Here is a 10,791-nt window from a genome sequence, read left to right as displayed (position 1 = left end):
CGCCCTGAGCCCTTTGCTTCTAGGACAGTGTTAGGCGGAAACACCGTCCACTGAGAACCGGAGATCCCGGAGGTCTGGCTCCGTGACAGCGGCTGGGCCTCCATGAGCCTGGGGTGGAACTGCCTCCACTTCCCCGCTGGGAACAGAAGAGCCTGGTGCCGGCTCCTGGCAGGGTTACTGCAGCTCACAGCTGGCTCTGTGGGGTCATGTCCCCAAGGCTGCCGGGTGATGTCAGGGCAGCTGCCCATTTCCCAGGGGCTGGGGTTGTCCGGCAGAGAACCCGGCCGGGCTCTGCCTCCGCTTATCGCCCAAGGTCCCTGGGTAACAGGGAGGGTGGGCTCAGGCCTCCCTGGCTGGGCGGGGCTGGGGGTCCCCCCGGGAGGTAGAAAGGGCCCTGCAGCTGGCAGGCCCCACACCTTCTGAGGCAGCGGCATGGCTTTCCCCTGGCTCCTCTCCTGCTTCGCCCTGGTGGGGGCCGCCTTTGGTGAGTGCTGGGGTCCAAGGGGCCTGTCCTGAGGGAGCCCGGAGCCTGGCCGACAGGGGGATCTGAGTCCCCTGCTCTGCCCCCGGGGCCTCATCCCCAGCACAGGTAACCTGAGGGCTCAGAGAAGAGGGTCCTTCTGGGGCTTTCTGAGCCCACACAACCTGCTCCAGGAGTGGGAAGGACCATGCTGGCCTCTGCCGTGGTCTGAGGCTCCAGAACTGGCTGGGGTGGGGGTGCCATGTGTAGGATAAGGTGTGGCCCCAGGAGACCTCCCAAGGCCTCCCTTGGGGTTTTTATTTATTGTGCCGGGTACTTGCCAAGCATTTTCTTTTTCTTTCTTTCTTTTTTTTGTTGTTGTTGAGACGGAGTTTCACTCTTACTGCCCAGGCTGGAGTGCAGTGGTGTGATATCCACTCAGGGCAACCTCCGTCTCCCGGGTTCAAACGATCTTCCGGCCTCAGCCTCCTGAGTAGCTGGGAATACAGGCGCCCACCACCATGCCCGGCTGATTTTTATATTTTTTGTAGAGATGGGGTTTCACCGTGTTGGCCAGGCTGGTCTCAAACTCTTGGCCTCAGGTGATACCCCCGCCTTGGCCTCCCAAAGTGCTGGGATTACAGGCGTGACCTACTGTGCCCGGCCGCATTTTCTGTTCTTTAAAAGAGAAATAGTAAAATATAGAAAAGAATATGACATCCTTATATCTACTGTCAGAATTCAGAAAATCTTTTTGCAGATTTGCTTCAGATATTTCTGTCCAAAACAGATTCTGCTCAGGTTTCCCTTTTCTCCCTGCTTCCCTGTCTGGAATGGGAGCTTTATTCTGAACTTGCTGTAAATCATTGCAATGTGGGCTTATACAAATGTCCTACATATTTATGCATCTATACATGAGGTTTCAAAAAGTTTTACATCAACGAAACGGTATTCTATCCTGTTTGTTTGTTTTTGAGACAGGATCTCACTCTGTCACCCACGCTGGTGTGCAGTGGTGTGAGTCTGCAGCCTCAAACTCCAGGGCTCAAGTGATCCTAAGTTTAAAAACTTTTTTTTTTTTTGTAGAAATGGAGGTTTTTGTTTTTTTTTTTTCTTTTTTTGAGAGTTTCACTCTTGTCACCCAGGCTGGAGTGCAGTGGCGTGATCTTGGCTCACTGCAACTTCTGCCTCCCGGGTTCAAGTGATTCTCCTGCCTCAGTCTATTGAGTAGCTGGGATTACAGGAATGTGTAACCACACCCAGCTAATTTTTCTACTTTTAATAGAGACAGGGTTTCATCATATTGGTCAGGCTGGTCTTGAACTCCTAACCTCCGGTGATCCACCCGCCTCAGCCTCCCAAAGTGATGGGATTACAGGCCTGAGCCACTGCACCCGGCCTGGGGTCTTATTATGTTGTCCAGGCTGGTCTTGAAATCCTGGGCTCAAGTGATCCACTCACCTTGACCTCCCAGAGTGCTGATACAGGCGTGAGCCACCGTGTCTGGCTGATGTAACTAATACTCCATTCTACCTCCATTCTACAACAATGTGCTTTTTCCCCACTCAAATCTTCTCGCTTCCTGCGTGTTGACATGGAGCTCCAGCTCATTCACCTGAATTTTTATAATGCGTGCTCTGTTTTGTGAGTATGCCACCATCTATTTCTCTTATTTATTTACTTTTGAGATGGAGTTTCACTCTTGTCGCCCAGGCGGGAGTGCAGTGGCACGATCTCAGTTCACTACAACCTACACCTCCAAGGTTCAAGCATTTCTCCTGCCTCAGCCTCCTGAGTAACTGGGACTACACACACATACCACCATGCCCAGCTAATTTTTGTATTTTTAGTTGAGACGAGGGTTTTACCATGTTGGCCAGGCTGGTCTCGAACTCCTGACCTTGTGATCCACCCGCCCTGGCCTCCCAACATGCTCTTTCTCATTTTTTTGCTATTACCAGTTGTTTTTGATGCTCTCAAACGTCAGGGAGGCGCCTTGCCTGCTTGTATTCCTGTGGGCAGGAGAGGCAGGCGCTGCCCTGTAGCAGCCGAATATGACCCCAGAAGGGGCCGGCTGGTGTGAGGGACTGGGTCTGCTCAAATGTAAAACCCAATTGTGAGGCCTGCGCACAGGAGCCGAGAATCTGGTCCTGAGATAGCAGAGGTGTGGTGCGCATGTGTGGAACACCTGACTATTCTCATTGTTCTGTTTGTTTTCTGCTTCTGTCTGTGCCATTTTATGGTGTGGAATTAAAGTCCAGCTATGTTTTGACTTTTTTTGAGATGGAGTTTGGCTCTGTCACCCAGGCTGGAGTGCGGTGGCGCGGTCTCAGCTCAGTGCAACCTCCACCCCCTAGGTTCAAGCGATTCTCCTGCCTCAGCCTCCCAAGTAGCTGGGACTACAGGCGTCTGCCACCATGCCTGGCTAAGTTTTGTATTTTTAGTAGAGATGGGGTTTCACCATGTTGGCCAGACTGGTCTTGAACTCCTAACCTCAGGTGATGCACCCCCCCTTGGCCTCCCAAAGTGTTAGGATTACAGGCGTGAGCCACTATGCCGGCCAAAGTCCAGTTTTATTAAATAATTAAGAAACCAAGACCGGATATAGGGGCTCATGCCTGTAATCCCAGCACCTTGGGAGACCAAGGCAATAGGATTGCTTCAGCCCAGGAATTTGAGGTTGCAGTGGGCCATGATCGTGGCACTGCACTCCAGCCAGGGTGACAGAGCAAGACCCTATCTGAAGAAAAAAGAAAAGAAACCAAAACTTTACACAATGTTTCCTGAAATTGTGGAGTTCAGCCTCCCAGGGTCCACGGTACCATTTCACTCTCCTGTCTGCAAATTGTCAGCGCCCCAGGTTCCCAGCGGACTTGGGGTTATCAGATTTTCTTTCCAGTTGCCCTCTCCCCGCCAGTCTAACAGAGGCGTGTCAGCGGTGGAGCTCACGTGGTTCTGCTGCCCGTTTTATAGCTGAGGACACCAAGGCCTGAGTGCTGCCCTGCCTGGTCTAGGGTCACACAGCAAGGAAAGGGTGGCCTCGAGGCTGAGCCCAGGCAGTCTTATAGCCCGGCCTGTTTTCTGCTGCTTCAGGCAGGACAGGCCCCAGGTAGGGGGAGACATGACCCTCTGCATCCTGGAAGGATGACTGGAGCCAGCAGGCCGAGAATTAGGGACATTTGAGCCTAGAGACTGGGGGACCAGGGAGGCAGAGGCGGCATGTGCCAGGGAGGTCCTGAGCTGGCCTCAGTGGACTGGGGTAGAACCGAGAGTCCTGCACGCAGGCAGGTGAAGCCCAGGTTGGTTTGGGGCCTCAGCCCTTCTTTACCCCACTCCCATCCCCAGCCTGCGGGGTCCCCGCCATCCCCCCCGTGCTCAGTGGCCTGTCCAGGATCGTCAATGGGGAGGACGCCGTCCCTGGCTCCTGGCCCTGGCAGGTGTCCCTGCAGGTGAGGGGGCTTCTGCAAGGCAGTGGGCACTCTGGGTGGGGGCCAGGCTGGGGGTGCTGCCAGGTGGGAGTTGCTGACCCTCCCCATCTTCCTGCCAGGACAAAACCGGCTTCCACTTCTGCGGAGGTTCCCTCATCAGCGAGGACTGGGTGGTCACCGCCGCCCACTGCGGGGTCAGGTGAGGACCGGGCAGCCTCGGGCTCTGCTTCCAGCCCAGCTGGGTGGGAGGGGAGCAGGGCATGTTCTCTCACCCACAACGCTCTGCCCAGGACCTCTGACGTGGTCGTGGCCGGGGAGTTTGACCAGGGCTCTGATGAGGAGAACATCCAGGTCCTGAAGATCGCCAAGGTACCCAGGCCCCGTGCAGCAGAGGGCAGGGGCAGCGGGCACGGGGGGAGACCCCTCGGCTGCTTCAGAGACAGGTGCCCAGGGGGGCCGGCCCGGCCTCGTGGTTCCCATTCCGGCCCTGGGGGTGGACTGCTCCTTAATGGGCACCAGGGAAGGAGTCTGTGTCCTCGAAGCCTGCAGGTCCTGCCTCCTCCCAGGGCCTCACCCCGGCACTCTGGCCCCCACCCCCAGGTCTTCAAGAACCCCAGCTTCAGTATTTTCACCGTGCGCAGTGACATCACCCTGCTGAAGCTGGCCACACCCGCCGTCTTCTCCCAGACGGTGTCCGCCGTGTGCCTGCCCAGCGCCGACGATGACTTCCCCACGGGGACAGTGTGCGTCACCACAGGCTGGGGCAAGACCAAGTACAACGGTGAGGGGCCGCGGGGCTGCCTCTGGGGTCGGGGCTGCCTGGCTGTGGAGTCCCCCCATGACTGTTTGGCTCTAAATTCCAACACGTTCTTAACTGTCCCTTTATTTAAAATCCTCTGAATTTAAAATGCCCCACATGCAAATAAAATCCAGGTCGGATCATGAGGAGCCTGCACAGGAGGCTTCTGAGCAGTGCCCTACCGGGTGAGTCCTGCCCTGGCTGACCTGCCTGGAGTCACAGTGCGGGGCTCCCACCTGGGCAGGGCCGAGGCCCCCTTTGTCCCACAGGCGCTTCTGAGGCTCCAGGGACCGTACCGAACATCGTGGTGATGGTGCAGGGGAGGACAGGCGTGACGGCCCTGGGTCTCTCCCTCCTAAGTGGGCTGGGTGAGCCCAGGGGCCCTGACCCTCCTCCTGTCCTGCAGCCAACAAGATCCCTGACAAGCTGCAGCAGGCGGCCCTGCCCCTCCTGTCCAATGCCCAATGCAAGAAGTTCTGGGGCAGCAAGATCACCGACGAGATGATCTGTGCCGGGGCCAGCGGTGTCTCCTCCTGCAAGGTGAGGCTGGCCCTGCCCAGGCCCTGCCCAGGCCCTGGCCAGGCGAGCAGGGTGCAGGGCAGGCCTGGGCTTTCCACCCTCTCTGCCCTCATCTGCTAACCCCACTGCTTCCTGGGGCCCAATGAGGGCCAGGACTTAGGGTCACAGCCGCCCGTGAGGGTTCCTCCAGGCCGTGTGGGTGAGGCTGTCCCTGGGGATTTCCTTGCAGCCCTCTGACATGGAGGTTTGGAGAGATGGATGGTGCCCTGGCTTAGGGGGAAGCCAGCCGCCCCAGCTCCCTCCAGGAGTGCATGGCAGAGAAGGGACTGCCACGTGAACCCGGATCTCAGGACCCAGGCACCCCTATGCCCATGCTTGCCGTTCCTCTGCTCTCCTCCCTAGACTCCACCAGCTCAGGGTCCCCTAGGCCCTGGAACCCCTTTCAGGCCGGAGATACTTCCTCTCTCCTTCCTGCAGGGTGACTCTGGAGGCCCTCTGGTCTGCCAGAAAGACGGAGCCTGGACCCTGGTGGGCATCGTGTCCTGGGGCAGCCGCACCTGCTCTACCACCACGCCCGCCGTGTATGCCCGTGTCACCAAGCTCATACCCTGGGTGCAGAAGATCCTGGCCGCCAACTGAGCCCGCAGCTCCTGCCACCTCTGCCCCAAGAGTTGCCATTAAATGCATCTGTTTAGAAGCACTGACTGCACTGCCCGTGTCTCTCTGTGTGGCCCGGGGAGATGGGGTTGAAGTTGTCCTTGTCACCCACAGAGGGGTGGCATTACTGTTGCCTTTCCAGGCTGCAGTTCATCTTGGCAATCCAGCCTTCTCAGGAAGCTGAGGTCTTCATATCTCCTCCCTGCTCACGGCTCCACCCCGGGTTTAGAATTTAGGCCCTACCTGCTGAAGGTAGGTTGACCCATGGGGCTTTCTGGAAGGCAGCAGTCCTCGGCCAGGCTCTGCAAGCCATAGCCCCCTGGGGTTGTCACTGGGACCAATGCTGACACACACTCCAGGTGCCTTTCTCTGCCTTTAGTGCCTCATGTCCAGTGCCCAGGAATGTGCATGCAAGCACCACCCCTCCCCCGTCAGACCCCAGCCCCTCAAACCTTCTGCATCCAGCACTGGGAGCTGGTGCCACTGTCCTCTCAGCTCCCACACTCTTCCCCGCCTCCCTCTCTGCATTTTCTGTGACCCTGCAGTTAGACTTTTTTGTTTTTTGTTTTTTGAGACAGTCTTGCTCTGTCGCCTAGGCTGGAGTGCAGTGACATGATCTTGGCTCACTGCAACCTCTGCCTCCCAGGTTCAAGCCATTCTTCTGCCTCAGCCTCCCAAGTAACTAGGATTATAGGCACTCAACACCACGCCTGGCTAATCGTCGTATTTTTAGTAGAGATGGCGTTTCACTATGTTGTCCAGTCTGGTCTCAAATTCCTGACCTCATGCGATCTGTCTGCCTCGGCCCCGCAAAATGCTGGAATCACAGGTATGAGCCACCGCACCCAGTCTCTGCTGTTAGATCTTGAGGCTTCCTCAAGCTCAGGTTCCATTGCTTTGGCCAGGCCATGGAGGGGGCCGGTCCGCCCCCAGGATGTGTCCAGATTGGCAGCCTGTCTCTCTGTCTCTGTCTCTCTCTGTCTCTCTCTCTCTCTCTCTCTCTGTCTCTGGAACCTTTTAGTCTTTAATGCAGTGAAAATTGTGTTGGAGAAAATTCTCCTGTTGTTCCACTGTCTGAAAAGATATTTATTCATTTTGATTGTGTAAAAGTCACCTGTCACGCTGAAAAATAATTTTTGTCACAGCGTGCATATGGGTATGTATATGGATATTTGGACTTGGAAGGTATTTCAGTGTCTTCTGGCTTCTGTTGTTTCGTGGAGAAGTCAGTGATTAATCTTACTGTTGCTTTTTAAAAGGTTTAATGGTTTTTCTTTGGATGCTTTTAAGATTTTACTTTGATTTTCATTGGTTTACCAAGATGCTTAGTTTCTTAGTTTCCTTTGTACTCAGCCTGCTTGGGGTTCTTAGTCTTTTTTTTTTTTTTTTTCTTTTAGGGTCTTGCTTTGTTGCCCAGGTGGGAGTGCAGAGGTTCGATCTGAGCTCACTGCAACCTTCATCTCCCAGGGTCAAGTGAGTCTCGTGCCTCAGCCTCCCGAGTAGCTTGGAGTACAGGCCTATGCTACCATGCCTGGCTTATTTATTATTATTTTTTGAGATGGAGTTTTGCTCTTGTTGCCCAGGCTGGAGTGCAGTGGCGTGATCTTGGCTCACCGCAACCTCCACCTCCTGGGTTCAAGAGATTATCCTGCTTCAGCCTCCTGAGTAGCTGGGATTATAGGTGTGAGCCACCACACCCAGCTAATTTTTGTATTTTCAGTAGAGATGAGGTTCCACCATGTTAGTCAGGCTGGTCTCAAACTCCTGACCTTATGTGATCCATCCGCCTCAGCCTCCCAAAGTGCTGGGATTAGGCGTGAGCCACCATGTCCAGCCTCTGAGTGCTTTTTACCATGAAAGGTGTTGGAATTTGTCAAAGGCCTTTTCTGCATCAATTGAGGTAATCATATGATTTTTTTTCCCCTTTCATTCGATTAATGTGGTATATTATACTGATTGATTTTTATTTTTTTATTTCTATTTTTGAGACAGTCTCATTCTGTCACCCAGGCTGGAATGCAGTGGCATGATCTCGGCTCACTGTAGCCTCCACCTTCCAGGATTAAACAATTTTCCTGCCTCACCCTCCCAAGTAGCTGGGATTACAGGCGCCCACCATGATGCCCGGCTAACTTTTGTATTTTTAGTAGAGATAGGGTTTTGCCATGTTGGCCAAGCTGGTCTTGAACTCCTGACCCCAGGTGACACACCCACCTTGGCCTCCGAAAGTGCTAGGATTATAGGTGTGAGCCACCGTGCCCGGCTCTTTAATTTCTTTCAGCAGTGTTGTATTCTTTTTAGTGTGTAAGTCTTTCACTTCCTTGGTTAACTGTTTTCCTATGTATTTGACTCTCTTCGGTGCTATTGTAAATGGAACTGCTTTTTAAATTCCCTTTTCAGATTACTCATTGCAGGTGCAGCTGTGAAGAAACATCTGATTTGGGTGTATTGAGCTTGCACCCTGCAACTTTCCTGAATTTGTTTATTTGAGTAGCTTTCTTGTGGATCCTTTGGGGTTTTCTATATACAGGATCATGTGATCTACCATTAGAGGTAGTTTTACTTTTTCCTTTCCAATTTGGATGACTTTTACTTCCTGTTTAATTGCTCTATCTAGAACTTCCAGTACAGTGTTGGATAGCAGTGGTAAAAGCAGGCATCCTTGTCTAATTCTTGATCTTAGGAAAAAAGTTTTGTGGGAAATATGTTATGTGTGGGTTTTTCTTTTTTTGTTTTTTGGAAATGGAGTCTCGCTCTGTCACCCAGGCTGGAGTGCAGTGGCCAGATCTCAGCTCACTGCAAGCTCCGCCTCCCGGGTTCACGCCATTCTCCTGCCTCAGCCTCCCAAGTAGCTGGGACTACAGGCGCCCGCCACGTCGCCCGGCTAGTTTTTTCTATTTTTTTTTTTTTTTTAATAGAGACGGGGTTTCACCATGTTAGCCAGGCTGGTCTCGATCTCCTGACCTCGTGATCCGCCCGTCTCGGCCTCCCAAAGTGCTGGGATTACAGGCTTGAGCCACCACCCCCAGCCTATGTGTGGGTTTTTAAAAAATTCCCTTTATCGTGTTAAAAAAGTTCCTTTCTATTCCTACATTTCTCAGTGCTTTTTATCATGAACGGTGTTGGATCTTGTCAAAGGCCTTTTCTGCATCAATTTAAGTGATCATGTGATTTTCCCCTTTCATTCGATTAATGTGGCATATTACACTGATGGATTTTCTTGTTATTTCCTATAGCGCTTTGCATGCCAGGATAAATCCCACTTCATCATGGTGTATAATCCTTTTAATATGCTGTTGGGTTCAGTTTGCTAGTACTTTATTGAAGGTTTTTGCATCTTATATTCATGACAGATACTGGTTGGTAATTTTCTTTTCTTCTGGCTTTGGTATCACGGTAATGCTGGCTTCCTAATCTGTATGTATCCATTTGTGATTTTTTCACATCACAAATTTAGATATTCAGCTCATTAATTTTCAGTCTCTTATTTTCTCATAAAAGTATTTCAGGAGGCAAGCTTTCCTCCAAGCACTGCTTTCATTGCAATTTGGGTGGTTTTTTTTTTTTTTTTTGAGATGGAGTCTTGCTCTTGTACCCAGACTGGAGTGCAGTGGCATGATTTCTGCTCACTGCAACCTCCACATCCTGAGTTCAAGCAATTCTCCCTCCTCAGCCTCCCAAATAGCTGGGATTACAGGTGCCTACCACCATGCCTGGCTAATTTTTGTATTTTTAGTAGGGACAGGGTTTCACCATCTTGGCCAGTCTGGTCTCGAACTCCTGACTTCAAGAGAGAGATCCACCCACCTTGGCTTCTCAAAATTCTGAGATTACAGGTGTGAGCCACCACATGCGGCCTTTTTTATTGCAATTTGATATGCTGTAGTTCTAAGTATTTTTCATTTCCTCCCCTGCACAGAGCCTCTGCATGACCCGCTTTATCCTGAGGACACCTGCAGGCCGGGGCCAAGCACCCATCGCCCAAAGCCCTGAAGCTGGGTCGGAAGCAGAGCAGAACTCTGGCGCTCATTTTACTGCTTTCTCCTCCCACAACTGAGTCCACAGCCTCCTGCCTTGGGCCATAGCCCTGGCCTCCCCACACAACCTTCGCTTCCTCTCCCAGGTCTTCCTGTCTCTCCATGTTTCCCTCTAAAGATCCATCATGGGCTGGGAGTGGTGGCTCACGCCTGTAATCCTAGCACTTTGGGGGGCCGAGGAGGGAGGATCACGAGGCCAGGAAATCGAGACCATCATGGCCAACATGGTGAAACCCCATTGCTACTAAAATACAAAAATTAGCCAGGTATGGTAGTGGGTACCTGTAGTCCCAGCTACTCAGGAGGCTGGGGCAGGAGAAACGCTTCAACTCGGGAGGCAGAGGTTGCAGTGAGGCGAGATCTCGCCACTGCAGTCCAGCTTGGCAACAGACTGAGACTCCATCTAAAAAAAAAAAAAAAAAAAAAAAAAAAAATCCATCATGGCTGGTCTTGCGGGGCAGCCAACAATCCACACTAACCCGGCATCTTGGCAGGAATGAAATGGGCTCCCTCCTGCGTTTTCTCCTTCACTGGCTTTCCTAATACCTTTCTCTGCCCTTGCAATATCAGACGTTCCAATGATGCATCTAATAGGTTGAAATTAAAGTTATGGATGCAATTTAATTCTAAGGACATGAAGAGAAATTGATGTGGAGAATGAATGTGTGAAAAGGGGAAAAGCAAAATGAGAGAGGGCTTGGACAGACGAGTGAGGCCCAAAATCGACTATTAAAAATAGTGTTAACCAGTCGGGCGCGGTGGCTCATGCCTGTAATCCCAGCACTTTGGGAGGCTGAGGCGGGCAGATCACGAGGTCAGGAGATCAAGACCATCCTGGCTAACACGGTGAAACTCCGTCTCTACTAAAAATACAAAAAATTAGCTGGGCAT

The 10,791-nt window shown here is 52.5% G+C and overlaps 1 protein-coding gene across 1 annotated transcript; it reads left to right on the top strand.

Annotated features, from left to right (window-relative positions):
- Positions 1 to 412: 412 nt before the first annotated feature.
- On the top strand, positions 413 to 5,903 carry CTRB2 (chymotrypsinogen B2). Its single transcript, XM_011976804.1, has 7 exons — positions 413 to 484; positions 3,806 to 3,909; positions 4,008 to 4,087; positions 4,179 to 4,257; positions 4,489 to 4,669; positions 5,094 to 5,227; positions 5,684 to 5,903. The coding sequence occupies exons 1-7, from the start codon at positions 433 to 435 to the stop codon at positions 5,843 to 5,845; spliced, it is 792 nt and encodes a 263-aa protein (XP_011832194.1). The 5' UTR covers positions 413 to 432; the 3' UTR covers positions 5,846 to 5,903.
- Positions 5,904 to 10,791: the final 4,888 nt, after the last annotated feature.

The sequence above is a fragment of the Mandrillus leucophaeus genome, unplaced genomic scaffold (genome assembly GCF_000951045.1).
Source record: "Mandrillus leucophaeus isolate KB7577 unplaced genomic scaffold, Mleu.le_1.0 Scaffold17, whole genome shotgun sequence".
In the NCBI taxonomy this organism is placed as follows: domain Eukaryota; kingdom Metazoa; phylum Chordata; class Mammalia; order Primates; family Cercopithecidae; genus Mandrillus; species Mandrillus leucophaeus.
This window is presented reverse-complemented; position numbering and strand designations above follow the sequence as displayed.

What these genes read in the sequence shown, in the direction of transcription:
- CTRB2 (XM_011976804.1), top strand. Translation starts at nt 433, where the DNA reads ATGGCTTTCCCCTGGCTCCTCTCCTGCTTCGCCCTGGTGGGGGCCGCC. An exon ending in AGGTCCTGAAGATCGCCAAG is followed by an intron (nt 4,258 to 4,488) that starts GTACCCAGGCCC and finishes CCCCACCCCCAG; the next exon opens with GTCTTCAAGAACCCCAGCTT. An exon ending in GCGGTGTCTCCTCCTGCAAG is followed by an intron (nt 5,228 to 5,683) that starts GTGAGGCTGGCC and finishes TCCTTCCTGCAG; the next exon opens with GGTGACTCTGGAGGCCCTCT.